Genomic DNA, 23350 nt, shown 5'->3' on the forward strand with positions numbered 1-23350 from the left:
AAATGCACTTGATAACATGTAATTAAAAGCATAATTTTTAATATTATGGATATATTACAAAAAGAAAAATATAAAATTACAAATTTAAAAGATAGGGAAAATAGCATAATTCTTTGATTTTAATTAAATGATCCTCAAACTTAATCACATTATGATATCTTGAACTTTGATTTTGTTCAAATCGATACTTAAACTTTATTATTTTTGTAAATGGATACCAAGAATATTAATTTTATTCTAATTAATCCTTAAAACTTATCAATATTCTATAATATATTTTTTCTAGTAAGTTTGATTTTAATCGTTTACATTAAATGTCATTAATTTTTTATTTTTCTTACCTGTGATTATAATTCATTTTTCATATGTAAAAATATGATAAAAGTGACAATTCAGAATAAAAAAATAGAATTAAAATGTCTATTCGATTTTTCCAAATAATTTTGTAATCATTTACGTAAAATTCTACAATTTTTGAAAAATGTAATACTCATGCTGCTATCGTATAAAAAATATCGATTTTATAAGTTCGAAGAGTCAAATTTAGAATCTACGGACTATGAATTACTAAAAATTTCAACAATATTCAAATTTGAAATTTACTAAAAATTTCAACAATATTCAAATTTGAAATTTACTCAAAACCATCGCATTTAATTCAGTTCAAATAAATCAATTTATTAACAATACAAGTTTTTATATAATGATTTAGTTTAAATAATATTTTTTTTGAAAATTAAAATGGTATTCTTTAGGGATTAATTACAATAAAATTAAAATTTAAGTGCGTATACAAAAAGAAAATCAATAAAGTCTAAGATCAAATTGGAACAAAATTAAAATTACAAATATTTATTCATAAATAAGATGAATTAAAATGAAATTAGCGTTCAACCAAATTATAGTTTAGGATGTTAGTTAGATACTGTTTTCTCTAAAAGAATAAAAGAATATCGAATAGTAAAATTATGAGAGCAAAATACCTTTAGTCAAAATCTGAAAAATACTTTTTTCCAAAAAATACTTTTTTTCCTAAAAAAAAGCATGGAGATGCGAAGAAAACATAGGTACAACAAGAACAAGTCTTTTATTTCCTTTTCTTATTGTTTCTTTCGTCCAGTAACATGTAAAGTGATAAAATGAAAATACTGTGGTGGGTTAAGACATGTTTCAAGTTATTGATGAGAAATGTAAAACGTAAATATGACAATTTTTTCTAACCGCATTCTATCATATCATTCAAACAATGGAATGAAGAATTTATTCCGTTCCATCTTATGTGCCTCTACTAATCCAAACATAGCCTTAGATTTTCATATTCACTTCAATGTTTTTAACCATATATAATGAGATAAACCTATACACAGGAGGTTTTTAGACTGGCTAGTCCTAAAAGATAGAACCCAACACTGGTCATTCCAACAACAGAGCTAATGCTTTCTTTGTTAAAAAGTAGAATAAGAAAACCTAATGTGTAATTTGCTAAGTGTGGACATTAGTTCTTGGAAAGTAATCCAGATTATCCTCTTACTTAGGATCCATAAGACACACTTGGAGGGTTGTTTGTGATCCACAGAAATCATGACTACTGGTTATTTTTTGTCCTACTACTTCACTCTGAGAGTTGTAGAACATGGCCACCACTATTGTTGTCACATGTCAAAGGGCGCACCACCCTTTTCTGACATGCCAGAACAATAGAGCAACAATCATCTGCACTCCATATCTCTTAGCAAAGTTGATAAGGTCAAACACAAACGCCGCCTAAAGCAAGGAATGGTGAAACAACGTGGGACAAATGTTTTTGAAACAAACTCAACATAACAGAACATCTCTACTCTCAGATGTTTCTGCACTCTGTCAAATACTATTGACAGCTCTGTATAGCAAAGCTTTGTAAGTTGAATTTTGAATTTCTTTTTACTCAGCTATACTTAGTTGTAAACACACGAGGCACCTGAACTAAAGCTCTCACTAAAATTCTCCCACGACAACAACTTCCGTCCTCTGCACCATAATGTGAGAATGAGTCTGGGTCACTGGGGAGAATCATTGGAGAAGAAATTGGTGACATGGATGAGAGTTTTCATCGGAAAGCCCTAGCGGGATTCATAAGTTATAATCTATTAATAGGACGCACAAAACTACTGGTTTGAATTGATCAACACATACATAATCATGCAACCAGTGATTACAGGTGAACCAAATCTGAAATTAAAGTGAATGAAAAGGGCATGGTTTTAGATTTCATCATTTCTGTTTTAACATGTGCTATCGAGCAGTTTCACAGTTGATAAACATACAACATATGCATGATTCAAATTGATAAACAGCGGAAGATGAAGATTGTTTAATATAATAATAAATTGAAGCATAGAAACAGAATAGAAGCGAAGGTGTGATCTAAGAGAGTGAGTTAGTTAGGGTTTTGAGGATGGTCTTGGGGGTTACCGAATTTTTCTTTGAAGGAATTCTGGCGCTGCAACCACATCATGTGACCCTGAAATTGAAAACGCAAAACAACAGAAGAAAGTAGATGAAGAATTGAAGAGAAGGGAGAAGAATAAATGTGGGTAACCTACCTTACCTGAAGAGCTGCAGCCCAAGCAATGATGAAAGATGCCATCCAAAATTTCTTGTCCTTCACCACATTTTTCAATTCCATTCTTATTCCAATTCAATTTCAATGGCTTCTTCGTGTTTTGATTCCTTCTTCCCTAATGCAGCAATCACAACGCCATTTTCTTTAAACTCTTCTCTTTGAACAATACCAGGCCACACAGATAGCCCAATCATACACTTTCCTTCTTCGGTGTTACTCCCTCCACCACCACATTTTCTCCCTCCACCTCCCCAATTCTATTACATATTTTTTGAATTACAAAACTAACCTTTTATAATTACAAAAATAACCTTTTTACTTTTTAATCCTAATTATTTATTTTAACCCTAAAATCTATCTTTCTACCCCTTCTCACCCACCTCCCAACCTTCTCAGATTCTCACCCAAACTTCATCACATCCATTTCTCATCTTTCATTTTTCCTCCATAGGCCTGCTCCTCAAAAATACATTATTAAAATACATCAAAATATATTCAAAAATAATATATCAAAAAATATAAATTATATTATTTAAATATCTTTAAAATTAATATAAAAAAACTGTAAAATATAAACCGTATAATCTTTAAACAGATGTCAACATCCGTTTAAGGGAAAACGGATTAAACGGATTAACCGGATTAAACGGATGTTGACATCCGTCGACGGATGCTCACATCCGTTTAACGATTACGGTTTATATTTTAGGGTTTTATTACGCACCTTTACGCCTCTGAACCTCTCACGCCTCTGAACCAGCACCTTGAAGCACCACCCCACTCACGGCTGAAGATGAATTGCTTTCCCCACTTTCAATCTTACTAAACACAAAGTCCACCACACTCTCACGTCACAATTCTATAAAAGAGAAGAAGAAGTGGAACATGAGAGACAACCACCGATAGTGGAACGTAAGAGTGAACCTGAGAAAAATAATAAAGAGAAAGAGGGAAGAATGATAAAGAGAATGAATGTTCACGTGAGATTTTAAATAATATTAACCTTAAAATTTTAATAAGAGTAAAATAGGAATGAAAAAATAAAAAAAAGGGTAAAAGGAGAATGGGGTGGTGGAGGAAGCGAGTTGTGGTGGTGGAGGGAGTAACACCCTTCCTTCTTTCATGAGGCCCAAAAATAGAGGGTTACTCCCTACACCACCCCACTTTGCTCCCTGCACCACCACATTTTTTTAAAATTTCAAAACTATCCTTTATATTTTAAAATATCTTACACCCCACCTCTTTTCTTCAACGGATGTCAACATCCGCTGAAAAAAAAATTCTTCCACGAACGTGCCACATCCGTTGCCTTTTTATGTTTTTTAGTTTTTAGTTTTTTTATTTTTTTTTGTTTTAAATTAATATATAAATATTATTTAATTATTTTAAAATTATTACTTAATTATTTATAAATTAATTTTATTTTATTTAATAAAATAATTATTATTATTTTAATTTATATATTATTATTTAAATAATAAATAAAAAACTTTTTAAAAATCTATTAAACAGATGTGACACATGTGGCCACATCCGTTGAAGTTTTTTTTTTTAAATAAAAATAATAAACTAAAATATAAAATATGTAAATGGATGCTACGGATGTCAACATCTGTTAAGGTGAAACGGATGTTGACATCCGTTTTATAGAAGGGCAAAAAAGGTATGGGAAGGTGCAGGGAACGGTTGGTGGTGGTGGAGGGAGCAACTCTCCCAAAAATATTTCAAAGACAAACTGTTGCTGCTCTTTTACCAAAAAACAAACTAAATATTTTTAAAATGTAACTACTTTTCATATTTAAAATAATTAATCTATTTGATTCTTATTTTAAAATAGGGTTAAATATGTTTTTAGTCCCTCATTTAAACACTGTTTAAAAATTTGGTCCTCATTTACCAAAATTCCGAGGACTAAAACGAACGTTTCGAAAAGAATGAAGACCAAATTGTACCTTACTTTGAAACAGGGACGAAAACCAGAAACGACCAATAGTTTAGGGACTAAAAACATATTTAACCTTTTAAAATAATTTAAAACATTATACTGTATTAAATTATCCTTAACCTTATGTGCATTTCTTTCACTTAGTTACAGCAAGAACATACATTCTCTCATGTTAATTTTTCGTTTCATAATCTTCTCTACTAACATTTTAGAAGAAAATAAAAAATAAAAAATAAAAAATAAAAAAATTTAGATATGATAAAAACTAACATGCATATAAATTAATTTTTAGTTTTTTCTCAACATTACCAGATGGTGATTTGTTTTTTTAAAAATGTATATATATATGTTGATTTTAAACTATATAAAAAAAAGCTTACATTATTTTTCTAAGAGAATTAAACTGTTTATTCAACCAGACATGTTATGATAAAGTCTATTGTTTTCTCTTCTTATGCATACACAAATTTAACAAGGTCACACTATTATTTTTTATGAAAAAGAGAAATAGACCCATAATGATATAATATTTGTAAATTATAAATATTTAAAATATAAATTTGTAGAGTTTACAGTCCGATCTTTTTTGTAATATAATGTTTTCTAATGTTTTATATGATTGACACCATATATAATGATATAATATTTGTAAATTATAAATATTTAAAATATAAATTTGTAGAGTTTACAGTCCGATCTTTTTTGAAATATAATGTTTTCTGAGTTTTTAAATGTATATTTATTTTGTTTTTATTATCATACCTATCCTTATCTTAAATTATCAACATACTCTTAATTTATTTAATATTTTATTTTAAAATTTATGTAATTATAATTGTTAGTTTTATTTGACATCTAAGAGAAGAAAATATACAATACTTTAAGGATGAATTCTTGATATACCTGTTACTTGACCGGAAAATGAAATGACACCAATTTTGTATCTATTTTAGAGATAAAAACAAGTATAAAGTTTTACTTCAAAAGAGAAAAAGGAAGATAGACAAACCACACACACCCAATTGTCATCCACCCAAAATGCACTTAAATGTAGGGATGATAACATTCAATATATATCTATAACAATTGTCCTGTATATAACACTCTTAGTTTTGTTTTTTAAATAAGTTTGGTATTAAATTTGTATGGACTCAAGATTTATAATCCTTCTAAGTATTGAACTTTATTTAAAAAAACTATTATTTCCTGACAACTTTTCTTTCATGCACATAAATTTGAAAATCAAACCACATTAAAATAGAGCTATTGTTTTATCAGTTTGCATTCCCCTTTCATTTGATTAAAAGGTAGAGTAAGAACACTAAAACTGCAATCCTCTAAATATCCTATGTATCGTTTGATTTAAGTCCAAACCCCAACTTCAGGTATAAAATATGATCATACATTGCAGTGTCCAAACTGAGGTAATGTCCAAATTTGCATCATTTGTGTCATTAAATTTGTAATCTACTCACCTAAATCCCAGCAAAGGAAGATTAATATAATGTGCCTCCCCAACTTCACAAATTGGTGTCTAAGATCCAAAATATGAAAAAGAGGAGCAACCAAATAAATGATTAACTCCTTTTTTTTAAGAGACGTAATGAACTAGCAAGGAAATAGCTCATTCAACCAGAATTATAATTTGTGTCCTCCTCCTTGGGAAGATACTGATGCAGAGGCAACTAAAATTTATTTCTGTCTAAGTCAGTTGAGTTGTCAACCAAAATAACATGAAAATGGTAATAAAGATCTAATTTTATGTAAGTCCTAAGAGATTATCTTTCAACTGGGCAGCTTGCCAGATAGGAAGAGAGATAGCTTCTCTCTCATAGCGGTGGCATTGTTGTCCACAAATTCACAGGTTTGGTCTTGATATCTGGAATCATGCTGGTGGCAAGAGGGCATATCATTCAGTACTTCATCCTTCATATCGATAACTATATTATGCAGTATGCAGCAGACAAGAATAATTCTTGGTAACTTGTGCTTGTCAGGTTTCCACATCACACCTTGGATTATCCTCCACATCTCCTTCAGCCTAGCCAATGCTTTCTTGGCCAACATTTGAGTTTCAACAACCCTTCTATTAAACTCAACTTGAACATTTGAGAGTCCTTTACCTTCGTAAGGTGTAAGAAGCCATGGCAAAAGGGGAAAGCCTCTATCCCCTATAATATACTCCCTTACTGCTGTTCCTTCTGGAAGTACTTTCTTACCCCCATTCAACCTTTTCCCTTCTTCACCAAGTTTGAAAAAAGAACAACTCCGAAGCACTTGCTCATCACTCATACTTCCTGGCCATCCAGTAACTATGTCACGGAATCTCAGATCAGGATCCACAATGGCTTGCAAGACCATGCTGCAATTCTTCTCACGATCAAGCCACACACTATTCAAAGCATCCACAGAGGGCAAAGTCATCATTATGTGTGTGCTGTCAACGGCACCACAACAATTAGAAAGGCCCCTGAAGTTCTCAAACTTGCACTTTATCTCTTCCATTTCGGTTTCAGTTGAAGGCCAGCTGAGATGGTGGAGTCCTCTTTCTTCCATTGCTTCCACAAACCTCCATGTTACTTGGGAAACAGTCGACTGGTTCATCCTAAATGAGTCGCCAATGGTTGACAATGACTCACCAGAGCTGAGTCTTCTAAGAGCTACAGCCACTTGGTCATTTAGAGACAAACGTTTGCCACTTAAATCAACAAAATTTGAGGCTCTGGCCAGCAGGTCTTCTTCCACAAGAGAACATATATAGTTGAACGTCTTCCTTGAGATCTTGAAAACTGACTCAAATTTCTCTATATTTTTAGATTGAGCCAAAGGTCCTAAAATTGGAAAATTAAAGCATGAGCATATCATGAAGATGGGCACTTGAATTTCACAAATGTATTATGAATAAGTTTAGCACATCATGCACCATCTTGAATTACATGAAAGGAACTTAACCAACATGCCAGAGGAAGTAATGGCAGAAACAATATTCTTTATATCCAGACACAGTTATACTCAAATATATTAGAAAAAAATGTGCAAATTCTTTGTAACTGGGATGGTTTACCTAAAGGTCAGTTTCTCTGAACACTGTCAGAAAAATCCTTCTTTTCTTATATAAAGAAATCTACTCAGGTCACAAAGCAGAAATATTACAAAAATATGAACAACCTAATGGCTATATGCGACATAATTTTGATTAAGAAAATCAGCATAGTAAGGCATTTACTGAAGAGGTTCAACTATAAAAAACTGAATAAGGGTTCATACCTCTGTTTTTCAGATGTTATTTTCCTTTAAAATCTCTTCAGCAGCCAATCAGATTATAAGGTTTTGAACTCATTCAAAATAATTTTTTACTGTACCAACCATACCAATCTAACATTTATTCCAAGTTCAGCACATCTGACATTTAAACAAAGAAGTTCCATAATTCTAACACTCCCCCTCAAGCTAGAGCATACATATTGTATGTACTAAGCTTGGAATAGATGAACTCGGTGTTGAACTAGATGATTTGTCTTCAAGAGTGTGAGGCAAACATAGATGGACAACAGCAGCTTGTGAAACTTCAACTTCAAAAGTGGATGAAGGAAAGCATTGGTGGCCAATGACAAACTGCAAGGACTGATTCTCCAATCAATGATGGATGAGTGACGGGATCAACAGTGGTAGCTGAAAGCTAAGAGCTACAAAACTGCAGGGACTACACTAAATCCTCATCAATGATGGCTGGGTGACGGGATCAACAGTAGTAGCTGAAATCTACAAAACTGCAGGGACTACACCCATATACATGTGACTTGCAGTGTCTTGGAAACGTACTCCCCCTTAGTGTGAAGGGCGGAAATGTGGAATATCACAGTTGCTGGACCACTAAAAATAGAAACAAAATATTAAGCTATAATACTGAAACAAAGGCATCAAAGATCCAAATTGGAGGTCCAAAATTCTTTGCTGGACAACTCCCAAGTGGTGATACGTAGCAGTGTATCACAAGAAGATCGGGCTAACTCTAGCACCGAACAGCGGCAAACTGTGCAAGAAGATCGGGCTAACTCTAGCACCGAACCGCGGCTGTGCCGAACAGCAGCAAATAGTGCAAGAACATCGGCAAACTTCGCTTGGACAACGACAAAACGGCGCTGGACAGCGGAAACGGCACCTGGACAGCGGTCAATAGTGGCTGGACAGTGGTCAAAAGGGGCCTGGACAGCGACAAACGGTATCGGAAAGCAGAAAAACGGCGCGTGGACAGCGGCATACCGCGCGGACATCGACAGACCGCGCGGACAGCGGAAACGGCACCTGGACAGCAGCAGACGGCGCGGACAGCGGCAAACAATGACTGGACAGTGGCAAACGGCGCCTGGTCAGCGGCACACGGCGTCGGACAGTTGCAAAACGGCGCCTGGACACCAACGGCAGAGACGAAGATGGCAGCAACGGCTGCTCTGATGGTCGAAACAAAGAGAGGGAGCTCCGACGACGGCTATGGAGGTGTCGCGGGGAAACTCCGGCACCGGGAAGGCGGCGCGTGCAGAACACGCGGCCGAGACTGGCCGAGAAGAAGCGGCGCGTGACAGCTGGTGCGGAGGTTTCGGACGCCGGCACCGGTGGGGTTGGTCGTCGCGTGAAGAGGCGAGCCAGATCCAGTGGTCGCTGGTCGGAACGGTGACGGTGGCCGGCGACAAGGCGGCGCGTGGCTATACGCGTCCGAGATCTACCGGAAAGAGGAGCCGCGTGGAGGCGCGTTGAGAGGAATCTGGTGTTGTCTCTGGCGGGGTTGGCCGTCGCTCGAGGAGACGCTCCAGATCTGCTGGTCACCGGTCGAAACGGTGACGGCCGGCGGCGGACTGGCCGGAAAGAAGAGCTCCGTGGCGGCGCGTTCGGAGGATTCTGGTCCTGTCTCCGGTAGGGTTGGCCGTCGACAGAATCTATATACCTTAGTTATCTTCAATCAATTTAATAAGCCACATGCAAAAATATATTTCATAAATAGTTATATTAGTTGGAATGTACCGTGTTAACCACAGACTTGAATAATCTCACTGCTAATGCATCTGGTTATTAGTCAGTATAGAGATGAGATTGTAAATTATGTGACTCTTCAAAGCAGGCATTGGGAAGAGACGAAAAGCTAGAGTAAAGGAAGAAAGATCTTTAGAAATGGGTTGAAAGTCAAAATGAGTATTGACTGAATTCAATGCATAACAAGATAAAGAAGCTGCACAATTCACGTGAAAACAATGCATAAAATACCCAGATTGTTGTGTAAGTGGATAACTGCAACAAGTAAAGATAACAAATATAATTCTTGTGTTTATACCTACAACCAGGATCCCGCCAATGGTCTAATTACGTGGTGACACCATACCAGAAGTTTCACAATTTGGAAGGTTAAGATACAAATAGCAACTAGCCAAACAGATATATGATAACCAAACACGATTCAACAAAATTATAACCAAAGTCTACTACAGTTTCTAAGTAAGAGATACATTCCTTGTAAGAAGCACATTTTGGTCAAAAGCATGGGGTCACTTTCTTTATCAAGTAAGTCATCAAAGATGTATGCCCCATAAGAGCAACATGAATATGAAAGTCAAGCAGAGAAAACAAAGATTCAACGAATGATGAGTAACTTATTAAGCTTGAAGAAACAAATCCCGAATCATTATAATCCTACCCATTACCAAAAAGCACATAACTTTTTTGCCCTACATCAGATAATCATAATAATAATAATAATAATAATAATAATAATAATAATAACTAGAAGTTTTGATATACAATGAAAAATAAGTAACAGACTATCACACAAACATGTCCAATCACAAACAAGAAAGGATATTGCAGTGTACCTGAAATTCTGAGGGAGAAATGTTGCCACCAATCGAATGGGGTGGCAGAGGCATCTTGGCCATCTTTATCATCAGCCTTCTTCCTCTTCTTGATTCCTCTGATGGAACCCATTCAGTATATATTCACAACGCAGAATAACACCAAAGCAAAGCAAAATCAGAAAAGGGAAACAAAACCCATTAATCACCACCCAGATTTCAACTCCACCAAACAAGAATCAAAGTGTATGAGCAAATTGCAGAGTATTTATATAACATGAAAAAGATGAATGAATGAAGTAGTAAAGCATAGAGAGAAAGGGTGAAAGAAAGAACGAAGCAGAATTTGTGAGTAACTAATGCTAGGTGTAATATCCATATATGTATATATATAGGTGGAGTGAAGGGAATCAAAGAATGTAAAAAAATAAAATTATAAAAAGAAATTAAAATAGTTCGATGAGACGAGACCGCTAGTTTCTGTCGTAAATGGACATGTCATGAACAATTCAACACTTCCTTGGTTATGCTCTTTCAATTCCTTTTAATTTTTACTTTTCAAATCACTTTAGCCAACTGGTAACTTTAGCATTTAAAATATAAAAACTGAAAATAATTTTTTTTAACATCTCTCGGTAAATGTTTTTTTTACTATCAGAAACATGAAACCCTCTTGTTTATTTCTCTGGTCGTTTTACCAATTACCATTTTCATTCCATTCGTGCATCTTCGTGTCTCTGATATTCATTTCAAAATATCATTTTCATTTACTACATTGTTAGACCATTTCTGTTTTCACATCATCATCACGGTCTCTGGACCTAGCTTATATACGTGTAAGTTCATTTAAAAATATCAATAGGTTTATTTTTCAACACAACAATAAATTATATATATATATATATATATATATATATATATATATATATATATATATATATATATATATATATATATATATATCCTCTCTTGGAATACAAGGCTTAAATTATAATGTTTGTTTATTTCAAAAGTTTTACTATTTAAATTAAAACTATATTGGGTATTAATTTATTTTAACATTTGGATAAAATTATTAACACGAGTGAATAGTTTTAAATCAATTTCTCATCTGTTTTTTAGTTCCTGCATATTCTCAATTCTAGCTAGCACCACTAGGAAATAGTTTGACATTCTTATTACTGCTTTTGCGATTTTATAAAATGAAAAAAATAAATAAATTAGGAGCACTCTTCACTTCTGGATTCCAGAAAAAACATTCATGTTTAAAAAATTTAAAATCGGTTATAAAGGGTGAAAAACTATCCATCAAGTGAAAAGAATGCTAATTTGCATTGAAACTGATCCAAAAATATAATATTTAACCTCTAAAAAGTATAGTTTTAAATTTTATAAAAAAAATGTAATTTCTCGTTATGATAATGTTCTGGTGAAAGGTTAAATATTATAAAATATTAATTCTTAACTAACCAACAAACACCTTTAAGTTCATTAAAAAAAAATAAACTATGATAGATAATTTGTGATTTGAACATGGTAAATCGTTTGAACTAAACTGTGATAATCAGAAGGACTGAATTTTTTCTATTTGCTTTTAATCCACTTGATGAAAAAATAATATGAAAAGCTAGCTTTAATATTTCTTATGGAGCAGTATCTTTTGACTTTTCAGATTAATACAGGTAGCCAATAAAAAGTTAGTAAAGAAAGAGAAAATAATTAATTCAGGAACACTATAATGGTTACTGTTTTAAAGCAAATTAACAGAATAATAAAATTACGCCCACCGTGGGGCTCGAACCCACGACCACAAGGTTAAGAGCCTTGCGCTCTACCAACTGAGCTAGACGGGCTTTGCATTATTTTCGAGCTCTTATATTATTTTTCTCTTCGAAAAGTTGTACATAATGTAAATAAATACATGTGCACATATCATTAATTTAAATTAGAATACTCAGTGATCTTAATTAATATTAAATAGACTAATATTTTTAAAATTCTTCATATTTTAGCCTTTTTAAATGATATAAAATCCGAAATTATGAATGCAAAAAGTAGTCTCCCACTTAATATTTTGCAAGTTTTTTTCATAGATTTGCCTCGTTTTGAATATTAAAAAATCATTGGGGTTAAAATAATTTACAATTAGTTTTGAAAGTAAACTCACTCAAAACTTCTAAACATAAAATATCATAGAACTAAATTTCAACTTATTTCTATGTTAATTTCAAATATATATATATATATATATATATATATATATATATATATGATTGGGAGTAAAAAGCCACCCTACCTCTAAAGGCAGGCCTCTAGACAGAAGAGTTGAACTTCGTTCCAGCTATATTTTTTCAAGGTCAGATGTTCATAACAATATCAGAACGAAAGGTTCAATAGAAGACATTCTGGAGCAGAACTCTGGAAATAAAGACATAGCAGATGACTACAAACTTGCAGAATCTTTGGATGAAGAATTTTAATCTGTGAAAAGAATTTGAAATGAAAGATAATTCGACAAATTCCATTTAATTGTGAACTACCTTTTATTAGATTATTAAATTTGAGTAAATTCAACAAATTTTACTGCTGACAAATGGTGATGCAACAACGTTGGGTGCCGACAAAAATAGAAGGAGCAATAATCATGTCATCACATGTCTAATTTGATTAAAGGGACAACACAAAGGATAGATGTTTCAATGGCAACAAGTCACTCAACTCATTGTTCCATTTCTAACTGAACTAGAAGCAGCATAATCATACCAATTTGAGTGATTAACAGTTCCTAATTCGTACTCATGAACCTTTGACATCATCCACATCTGATGAACTGCATGAGAACTTCTGAAGCCTTGATCCTCCCACTTGGACGTTCATTCTCAACCCTCTGGTTTCTGATGTCTGCTGAATCGTAACCCTTCAAAGACCCTTCCAACGCTCCAAAACTAGAACTTGAAAATCGTAAAGATCCTTCATTTTCACCAACCCTTGCATCATCAGTTCCTTTACACTCTTCTACTTTCTCCCATTTTATCCTTTCCCTACGCTTCTCCTCTGTCTGAGTCGAGGCATTGGTGGCTTTCCCTGCAAACTCCTCGCACGTCTTTGCCCTGTAAAACTTGTAATCACTCGAGTTAAATGATTGGCTTCTACCCTTTACGGTTGCAGGGGAATCTGCATCCATGCTAGAATTGTTTGCTTCTGTCGAACTTTTGGAGCTTGATGTTGATATTGTCTCACAGGATCGAAAGCTCAAAGAAGCTTCTATCATCTGTGTCCCTTTCAGGACATACTCATGGCTACCACTCGGGTAAATGAAATCATTCTCAGACAAATCTTGCCACACAAACCCGGTTTTGTAACTCCTACGAAGAAAAATCTCGTTATCATTGTTATTTGCAAGAAGTTTGAGCTTGTGAGTGAACTAAATAAACACGTGTTCCCATTCACTTTAAGAATGTAATGTTCTTCTACTACTATCAAAGCACAAATCTTTTCATCTCATTCGAATACACACGTGAGGAGATAGAATAGAAATGTACCTTTTTGTAGACCAAGAATACATTGCGGTCATTCCTTGTCCCCGGAGAAAACTCAATCTATCTATCACATCTGAAGAGAACGAGAGGGTGAATATACAAGAGAAATAGTGAATTATAACTCAAATTCAGTAGCTAGCAACTCTATTTTCCTGGTAGCATTTACCTTTAAGACATAGCACTCCTTGTGGAGATGAGATTGGAACATCCATGAGATGTGGATGCTCGAGCTGGCCATTTCTGGAAAGGTAGTATATTACTGGAACTCTGAGCTCGGTAGCTTGATGTTTTGGTTCAGTCCACATTTTGGAGCTCTCAGAACCTGCTTCTCTTTCTACCATTTTTTTCCCTTAACAAAATAAGAATAAAAAACAGCAAATGGAGGAAATGAGAGCCAAATTTTGTGAGTGCAGAATGAGAAGGTTTGTGTTATTATCTGAAATGGGAAGATGGGTGTGTGGAATTGTGGTCTCAATTCAGGTACTGAAGTGAGAGAGATTGTTGGCATTTATAATGAAATGGGCCAGCATGAGGGAAAGTGGCTGTTGTTTGCATTTGGCTAATAATGAGCTTTCATGTACCAATACCAGCAAGTGGCATGGCATGGCATGCAATTGCATACATTTCACGGCAAGATGCCAAACCTGTTTTTGAGCTTATAATATTAAAGAGATGCTACTACTATAGTTGCAAGTTAAGGGTCAAATGGTGTTTATCAATATGAAATATCAATCATGGTACTTGCTCACGGACCAAAGTGAGCTCAGGACAAATTTTTCATTTTATTCGTATGAAGTCAAAAGTTGTCCCGTGAAACCATCGCACTGCTTTCAGGGAAAAAAATGGACTAGTTTCGGCAACCACGCAGATTGTGCGGAAACTAATCAGAACTTCGTGCACAAAATAAAATTATAAAAATGGCTAACTCACTGTTCCTTTACATAGAAAATTTAAACGACCAGAGAAAACAACGAACCTCAAACTACTACTACCAACTGATCAAACGGCAAGGCATTCTTCAACCGTGTTATGGAGGAACTCAATGACGGTGTAAAGATAAAGATTTTGTCGATGTGAGACATTAGATCATTCTCAAACACTAAAAAACGTGTCACACGGATTACAAGAAGAAGAAAACTAATAAAATATTCTGAATCATTAAGTATCATTTGGTGCCTTCACTCTTGGCACGCATAGTAAGTAACAAAAACCTTCCTTGTTGGTGAAGCATAAGTCGTAATAAGGGGTTTATTTTGCATGACAAAAACGTTAGTAATCAAGTTTGAAGGCAATTTATCATGTTGAGTATGTTGTTTTAGTCCATAGGACATAGTAAAAAAGACCAAATTTTACCTTCTTTTAAATGGTTTAATAAACTTTTAGAATGTTCTATTTATTATAGGAAAAAGAAAGTCTTTTTTATATAAAAAAAATATAGTATCGAGATGTTTTTTAATAGGAGGGATTGGGTTGATACATTTTAACATCCCCATGCAGACTTTTTTTTGCCTTGTACTGCAAATCATACTCTCACTTTATTTGTAAATAAAGAAAACTCTTAAAAATCTTCTTAAACAATTAGAATCCAACAAATAAGTACTTTTTTCCCTGTCCACCTACTCTGTCACTTCTCTCCTGAAAAACTTTAGATAGATATTTATGGTGATTATGCAGTATAATCTGTGTAGGAAAACCACTTGGTCACGCTATGTCTCAAGCTGTTTCACTCTTCTCTGAAGCTGAAATGGCGTGTGAATGAAAAGAGTACAGTGGCAGAAAGCGAATGAGAAAGCAGGTGGTGGTGAGAGAGAGATGAGATGAATGATGAAAGCTTACGTGTGACAGGGAATAAATCGGAAACAAAAGAAGAAACTGTAGACAGGCACAGCGTGGCATTTGCATTGAGCCCTTCAATGCACAGAACAAGTTAACGGGCCACTATTTGGAACCACTACGTTCCAATATCACTGCAGAGTGCAGACAGCAAATTGCATGGAGAAGAGGGAGGAGTGTGTTATTTGTCATCATGAAAGAGAAGATGTCTGACCACTTGTATTCTTAGAGTTCACAACTGTAGAAAAGAACAAAAATGAAAGTACTTGTAGTAGAAATTCAAGAGGGTCGAGCCCAGTTCACCACTTCTAAAACAACAGTAAGATAATGAGCAAACATTTTATGGTCATTGAATAACAATGATTTTGTAACTTTGCTCAAAAGGGTGTGTGTACTGTGTGCAGAAGCCTGTGTAAGCAGTTATATTGACTCGATTTTATACCTTACTGTATTTTTCTCTCAGATTAACAGCTTAGTCCAGAAATATATGTTCACATGCTGTTTAGTCCTTGAATGAGTTAGTTCCTGAGTTTAGAAAACCATGTACAATGTAGTCCTTTCATTGATACAAATTTCATATTCAGAGAGTAATAGTAGAAGAAAACAGTTTGAGGGATCAATTTGTTAATTAATTTTCTGTATATTTTTCTCTAATACGAGTGATAACTCTTGAATCCTTCCATCTTCCTGACAATGTGAGAATCACCCAGACTTCATTTTCAGTGAGTTGATTGTGATCAATGATGAACAGGTAAGTTTTTCTAGGAATTCAGTCATATTTTTATTCTTCATTTGAAATCTTCGAACTGATTTGGCTTTGGCATGGCAGGGTGTTGATTCTTATGTCACTGCATAAAATCCTAGCCAGAAAAAAGAAATTATATGCAATAAAAAAAACATCGACCCTTAGATTTGTGACTGGATGTAAGATCCTACAGTTTCCTTCCAAATACAGAGAATCACTGTCAGACATTGAAGCAGTAGCCATAATAATTGCTTGGATAAGTTTCTTTTAAGGTACTATGCAGAATTGGAAGCAGAAACTTGGAGGGAGACCCCTCATTCGTATCTGTCACGTGATAACCATCACAAGACAAATCTTCTTCATTAGATTAATCAACTATCTAATCATTTTTTTTCAATCTTGTAGTCGTTGATTCTTGAAATGCTAGGTGCACATTCCTTACACAGAAGCAGTGCAAGGAGAATATGATAATCTGTAATCCATTTTTAAGATTAATGAAAAAGTTAATGTGTTTACTAGAAGAGAGATGAGAAAAGTGAGACATATAAAGTAGCAGGATCTATTAGTTACATGTTAATTCATTCTTGCTTTGATAATTGGGGTCCTCAATTAAATCCGAGTTTGAATTCGATACAAAATCTTTTATAATTCATTATAAAACCTAAAACTAGTTGGTTCCATTTTCAATTTTTTTATGACTTTAGGGACCAAAGTTTTGTTTGTCACCTAAACGTGCACCGATTGACTAATCAAACTTTCTTCGCATGATTGTCATTTTCTTAGTTACTGATAATCACATTAATATTTTTTTTCAAACACATACATCCTTGTTTATTACAAAAAAAAATATCACTACGTCATCCACAAGTATGATTTTCTCCATTCTCACCTCCACTCTGCCAATTTTCTCTCTCTGAACGAATGGCTTGTCACCTCCATGTTCTGTGCTTCAGTTTTTATTCGTTTATAAAACTTTCATCTTCCTTACAAGTACAAAGCTCAGAAATCTTCTCGTGAATGAGAAAAAACTAGTCAAGGATAATGGAGACATCTAAATATGAGGATACAACCAGGATAACCAGGATAAGATGCTACACAAAAGAAAGCTTGAATTTGCTGTTTGTTAATTCGCACCAAATTGTCTTATCTATCGGTGAACAAAATCTCAAACTATTAGTAACTTTTTCATCTGCTACTTTCCTTTTCTTACAGCAAACACAAAATTTCCATTTTAAGAGGGAAAAATAATTACCAAAATAACAAGGGGAAGTAAGAAACTGAAAATCCCGATCATCTATGAATGCAGCACTATGGTATTCTATAAACTACAATCAAATGTAACAAGAACCTTGACCTGTTTGAGTTTTCCTACATGCTTTAGGTTGTAGTTGCAGCACCTGTTTGTTTCTTAGGACATTCCGAAAAACCATGTCCTTTCTCACCACATTCATAGCACGTCCTTCTCTTCATCTTCCCACTTACTGTGGAACTTGATTTATCACCATCAGCTCCATTCATCTTGCCACTTCCTGAGGAAGTTGATTTATCACCATTAGCTTCATTAACTGCCGAGCTGTTACGAATTCCTGGTTTTTTCATCAGAGGAACTGCACAACTTATCCTGACAGGTCTCCCAAACAAAACGTTTTGGTCCAATGTAAGTGCTGTTTTCAGTGACTGACTATCACCGAAATCCACATGAGCATACCCTCGAAACTCTCCCGTCTCCTTATCCATACCAAATCGAATAGACGTTATCTCACAATTATTGAAGAATTTCCTCAGTTCTTCCTCGGTTATATCCCATGACAAATTCCCAACATATACTCTATTGTACCCCTCCAAAATTTCTGGAGCAAAATCCGATGTTTTATTGGCTCGCGTTGCTTTATATGGCTGGATTTTAAGAAAGAGTCCTCCCCTGTTACACATTAATGTTTCATGAGAAATGCGCAAAAACAGTAAATCACGAAAGCAAGAAAGAAAATTGCCAGTGTTACTAACATGTCAGCTCCATCAAGAGCCAATGCCCGTTTAGCTGCTGCTTCGGTCTGCAGGAAAAGTGCCACAAAATTGTCAGAAAGTTATGGACATGCTTATTACTACCAAAGTGAAGTATAAACTTAAGAAATAACATAACTAGTGAGGGAAGAAGAAATAACCTAAAAAAGAGGTTTCTCAATTCAAGTCGAAATTGAAGAACACCAAAAATAAAGTAACACTTTCAGGAATAGTGCATTATTCGTCACTCACCTTAAAACTAATAATGGCAATCCCTCTAAACTTGCCACTTTCAGGAAAATACATGCAATCAACTTCAGTTATGGTGCCACAGCTTTCAAAATAACTTCGAATATCATCCTCGGTTGAATAATAAGGAATTCCTCCAACATAAACCTTTGTAGGAACATCACCATTGTCTTGACTGAATACACATCACAGAACGCAAACATTATAAAACAAAAATCTCACTCATATGAAACAGCGTTATTCATAATGTAATAATTTTATTATAACCTGGTAGTTGTATTGGTCTTGGTTAACTCTGTAGCCTCAGGCACTTCCCCTCCACCATTAGAGCCATTTTCCTCCGCGGTTTTGGGCTTTTTCTTGTTCTTCTTCAGCTTCTTCTTCTTTTTCTTCTTCTTGCTGTTTTTCTGTGGTGTGTTGTCGGGAACTCCATTTGCCACGTCATCGCCCTCTACCTTCCTCTTTCTCTTCTTGTTTTTCTTATTGGCTGAACCCTCTGTTTCAGTTTCAGTTTCCTTGTTGGCTTCTTTTGGAGGGTGTTCGGAAGATCGAAGCTTTCGGTGTTTGTCTCGCTTGGACAATCTGGGTGTGGGGGTGGCAGCGTCCAAAAGAGATTTGAGAGAGTTCGAAGATGAAGGAACTTCGTTGATATTATTCTGTTGTTGGGCCAATTCAGCTCTGAGCTTAAGCTTCAGTTTCTTGTTTGATAGAACCATTTTCCCAGCCCCGGTTATGGCTGCAACCCCACTCTCAAACCCTCAACGCAGAATCACAAACAAAAGGGTTTTGGGGAAGACGCGGCAAACGACGCCGTAAACTCGGAGGGTATATCGAACAAGGCTTTTGTTCTTTTGGGCTTCGGAAAGGCCACAAGTTACTTATTGCCTTGAGCAAAATCCATTAGTTATTTCTTCCTGCACTCCTACAATTACTAATTACAACCCACACTAACATATTATATACATTTTGTAAAAATTATTCTAAAATCTTGTTCCGAAATAAATTTCATACATTTTCAAAATCTGAAAATCTTATTTTTAAAAAAAAATTAAAACAAATAGTGATTTTAAAAAGTAAAATGGTTAGTTTAAAATTCCCGGAGGTTCATACAGAAATTGTACAAGTGCAGAATAACTTAACCATTTGGTATTTGGACTATATTATAAAATGTGAATTGTGCACATCAATTATAAAGCAAGAAGAATATAAATTAATTTAATGTTCAACCACTTATAAAAATATATTACAAATCATTCAATATAGCTATTAAAAATTAATAATAATAATAATAATAATGCTATATAACAGTAAATATTAATTACTTTTATATATATATATATATATATATATATATATATATATATATATATATATATATATATATGTATGTATATATGTATGTATGTATATATACTGAACCTCTAAGCCATACTTTTGATATGATTTTCCTTAAACAATCACTGCATCAAAATATCAAAGTAAGTCCCATCTGATGTCTCTATTTACAAATCCCGCAAACTTTATTTTTGCTACTGAAATTTCATCAACTCTATTTACAAATCCCGCAAACTTTATCCCTCTCAGATGTTCCAATTTTGTATATTTACTTGCTTGTGTTAAACTTGATTTGGTCTCCAGAGTTGAATAACTTGTAGAATCATTCTACATTCAAACAGTGACAGAAAAAAAGAGAGTCAGAAATTGAAGTTTAGACTATAGCAAAACAAGAGCTTTAATTGATTTCAATACGAATCTACCGTCACAAAAAGTTGCTCCAAGGCAGGGCATAATTTCAAAAAGCAGACCAAGGCATCGATGCTGTTTTCAGCCTTATAATTGTGAATCCACCATAGCTTTCGTATCTTATAGAATATGAAGTTCCCAGTTGGAGAAATCGATGGTCATACCAATGTCTACAAGAAAAAAGAAAACTTTCAGAGTCATAGGTTGTGTATACTAAAGATGTAATATCCTAAATTCATGAACTGCTGCATTATAATACACTGCTAAATTCACTTGATAATTTTGTTAAACCAGCAATAGTTCATGGTAAGTAACACATGCATACCTCAAAAGTCCACTCACACAGAGTTAGAGTTTCACAATTCTTTATTGTTAACAGAGTCTGATTGAAATCTCGAGCCTTAAAGTCAGAACAATTTGGTCCTTGTCTAAAATCAAGCATGGCATGGCTCAGGTTGAAATGAGATTCTGGCCAAATCCTTGGAAGAGGTCCACTGTATGTTAAATTTTTAAGCTTAGAAGTTCTAAGATGGAGAAACTTCAACCGGGGGCAATCTAATACGGTTAACTTCTGAAGCTTTGATTCAGATTCAATGGACAAAGACTGCAAGCCAGTGCACTCAACAATCACCAACTTCTCAAGCTGCTCCAAACTTGAAACGATGGAGGAAACCACCGAACTTGCCAAGTGACTCACCGCTTTCAAATAGAGAGTTTTGACAATGAAAGTGGGGTGGAAAGTGTGGTGTGTGATGTGATCCTTGTTGAGAATGAAGTGAAGTTCATAGTTTCTCTCAAGGTGTTTGTTCCCAGCAGGGAAATCAAGAAGAAGCTTGTTGTCAGCTGCAATGGATGCAAAGAGTGCAGTGTGTTGAGCAGAGTGAAATTGAAGCTTGCGTGGATGTTTTAGTGGATCATGGTCTTCAAAACGAGCCAGAAATTGAACAACAGCAGCTGCTACATCTTGTGTGGTTCCATGTCTGACAAGAACTTGGTTCCACAAGTCTCTCCACCTGATGGATATGAGGCTGGTTTGTAGCATTGATTCATTTGGCAGAAAAGAAACTATGGATCTTAGAACTTCATCTGGCAAATTGCTGAACAAATCCTCCATGAGAAGGGAAAGTTGAAAGATAAGAAAACTTAGAATTCATGTGTTCAAACTGACGCAGCGTTCTTGTTTTGGTGTTTATTTTTGGGTTGTATTCAGTTCTTAGGACCATCATCTCTATATGTGTTTAACCTTATTTCATATTTCACTATCTTAATTAATTTATGGGACTGAAATGGATTTGAAGGTGTGGATGTGCTTATTTCACAACCTCATACTCTCTTTGTTCTTTTCAACTTTTTTTTTAGTCTCTTATAAAGATATTATATTCATTCATCTTTTTCTATTATTTTTTAACTGTGTTTTAATTGTTAAAAATTAATTACATAATCCACTAAAAGATACCACTTAAACCTACACGGTTAAATAAATATATATATTTTCTTTTTTTATTTTATAAAATATCCATCATGTAAGGATAAAATGCATATATAAATGTATTACTCTAAAACCAATTACCCAAAATAATTTTAGGTTTTGAATTTTATATTCATAGATCTGGTATTCCTCTTCCAACGGCGTGCGTGCAGTGCATTATGTGGTCTTCTTTCAAGTGGCAGCATGTGAATTTATAAAATGTTGAAAAGTGAGGAGAGATTTAGAAAAAAATAATCTCTCTGATATTCAATAAAAGAAATAAGATATTTATTTATTAAAAAATAAGTATAAGTTTTAGTATTTAGAGCTTAAGACTTATGTATGGTTTAAATAAGGAATTTGTCTGTTGTACACCATTAAAAAAACATTTAATGACTGTTTAAAAAAAGTAAAATTATCAAAATTTTAATAATAGATGTTCTTGCACAGTATGAAATAGTTGGGTAGGATATATATAATTTTTTTTTATAATATACTTTGGGTTTGCTAAAATATTTTCAAGAATAAAAAAGAACATTGATGCCCGAGTATGAATCATAATCACGTGGCAAGAGACATGCAGTGAAAGCTGAATCATGTTATTTATTTTTGTTAATTGATTATTGTGTTCTTAATTATTTAATCATAGTTTTGAAAAGGCTAAACATACTTTAATCGTAAATTTGAAATAGCTTAAGTATTACAAGACATGTGTAAGAAGTAATTATCGAATTAATGCAAGTATTTATTTTCCATCTTTTTCAATTTGGTTTAAAATTCATGAAGAAACTAAATGGACCTTTATAAGTGGAATGTCCTTTTCATCCACATAAGAATTTTGAGTATATAACTACAACATTGAATTTGAGCCTTATGAGTTTTTTTGATGAATTTTGAGTGTTTCATCTTACACCTCCAACATCTCATTTCATTATGCACCTTCAAAAATTTCATTTTTAATCTTCTAATATCAGCACCTTCAACTTTTTTAAAAATTTTATTTTTTAATAAATATATTTTTATTTTCTTCTCTTTTTTATTAAAGAAACTTTAATAAATATTTTTTTATTTTTTTCTCTTTTTTATTAAAGTCCCTCTGCACCATCTTAATAATAATCAAATTTAATTTAAAATTTAAATATTATTTAATATGATTTTATATTTTAATAATAATTAAAATATGATTTATATCATAATAATAGTTATATTAAATAAATAAAAATCAAATAACTAAAACAAAAGTAATAATGAAAAAAATAAAAAATAAAATAATAATAACAATAATATAAAATTTGATTTAATATATTCAAATATATTAAATTATATTAAAATATTACGTTATTAAATTTTAAATAAAAACAAAATTTTTAAAAACTTATTATTGG

General features: G+C 33.7%; 5 protein-coding genes and 1 non-coding gene across 7 annotated transcripts; all 6 read right to left on the reverse strand.

Annotated features, from left to right (window-relative positions):
* Positions 1 to 2220: 2220 nt before the first annotated feature.
* LOC124832721 (hexose transporter) lies at positions 2221 to 2838 on the reverse strand. Of its 2 annotated transcripts, none has more exons than XR_015781532.1 (2): positions 2583 to 2838; positions 2221 to 2500 (listed from the first exon to the last, which is right to left on the reverse strand). XR_015781532.1 is itself a non-coding variant. In XM_047306994.2 (2 exons), the coding sequence occupies exons 1-2, from the start codon at positions 2663 to 2665 to the stop codon at positions 2417 to 2419; spliced, it is 162 nt and encodes a 53-aa protein (XP_047162950.2). In that variant the 5' UTR covers positions 2666 to 2838; the 3' UTR covers positions 2221 to 2416. The 2 variants fall into 2 exon arrangements, 1 of the variants encoding a protein (XP_047162950.2); XM_047306994.2 differs by having other exon boundaries at positions 2588 to 2838.
* A 3089-nt stretch (positions 2839 to 5927) lies between these two features.
* Positions 5928 to 10884, reverse strand: LOC124832746 (PIF / Ping-Pong family of plant transposase). The gene is made up of 2 exons (XM_047307026.2): positions 10409 to 10884; positions 5928 to 7378 (listed from the first exon to the last, which is right to left on the reverse strand). Exons 1-2 carry the CDS (start codon positions 10518 to 10520, stop codon positions 6333 to 6335), a joined length of 1158 nt encoding a protein of 385 aa, XP_047162982.1. The 5' UTR covers positions 10521 to 10884; the 3' UTR covers positions 5928 to 6332.
* A 1283-nt stretch (positions 10885 to 12167) lies between these two features.
* On the reverse strand, positions 12168 to 12240 carry TRNAK-CUU (transfer RNA lysine (anticodon CUU)). The gene has a single exon. It is a non-coding gene; the product is annotated as a tRNA-Lys (tRNA).
* A 794-nt stretch (positions 12241 to 13034) lies between these two features.
* Positions 13035 to 15388, reverse strand: LOC124832723 (protein SOSEKI 5-like). The gene is made up of 3 exons (XM_047306997.2): positions 14093 to 15388; positions 13930 to 13999; positions 13035 to 13752 (listed from the first exon to the last, which is right to left on the reverse strand). The coding sequence occupies exons 1-3, from the start codon at positions 14265 to 14267 to the stop codon at positions 13200 to 13202; spliced, it is 798 nt and encodes a 265-aa protein (XP_047162953.1). The 5' UTR covers positions 14268 to 15388; the 3' UTR covers positions 13035 to 13199.
* Positions 15389 to 17562: 2174 nt separating this feature from the next.
* Positions 17563 to 19930, reverse strand: PHIP1 (phragmoplastin interacting protein 1). The gene is made up of 4 exons (XM_047307021.2): positions 19022 to 19930; positions 18758 to 18929; positions 18509 to 18555; positions 17563 to 18425 (listed from the first exon to the last, which is right to left on the reverse strand). The coding sequence occupies exons 1-4, from the start codon at positions 19468 to 19470 to the stop codon at positions 17882 to 17884; spliced, it is 1212 nt and encodes a 403-aa protein (XP_047162977.1). The 5' UTR covers positions 19471 to 19930; the 3' UTR covers positions 17563 to 17881.
* A 267-nt stretch (positions 19931 to 20197) lies between these two features.
* LOC124832740 (F-box protein At2g39490) lies at positions 20198 to 21810 on the reverse strand. Its single transcript, XM_047307019.2, is given in 3 exon segments — positions 20198 to 20416; positions 20512 to 20667; positions 20823 to 21810. Coding segments are annotated over 3 exon segments (1134 nt in total). The 5' UTR covers positions 21612 to 21810; the 3' UTR covers positions 20198 to 20227.
* Positions 21811 to 23350: the final 1540 nt, after the last annotated feature.

This window comes from Vigna umbellata, chromosome 8 (genome assembly GCF_029865625.1).
Source record: "Vigna umbellata cultivar VRB3 chromosome 8, Vumbellata_1.0, whole genome shotgun sequence".
Classification (NCBI taxonomy): Eukaryota; Viridiplantae; Streptophyta; class Magnoliopsida; order Fabales; family Fabaceae; genus Vigna; species Vigna umbellata.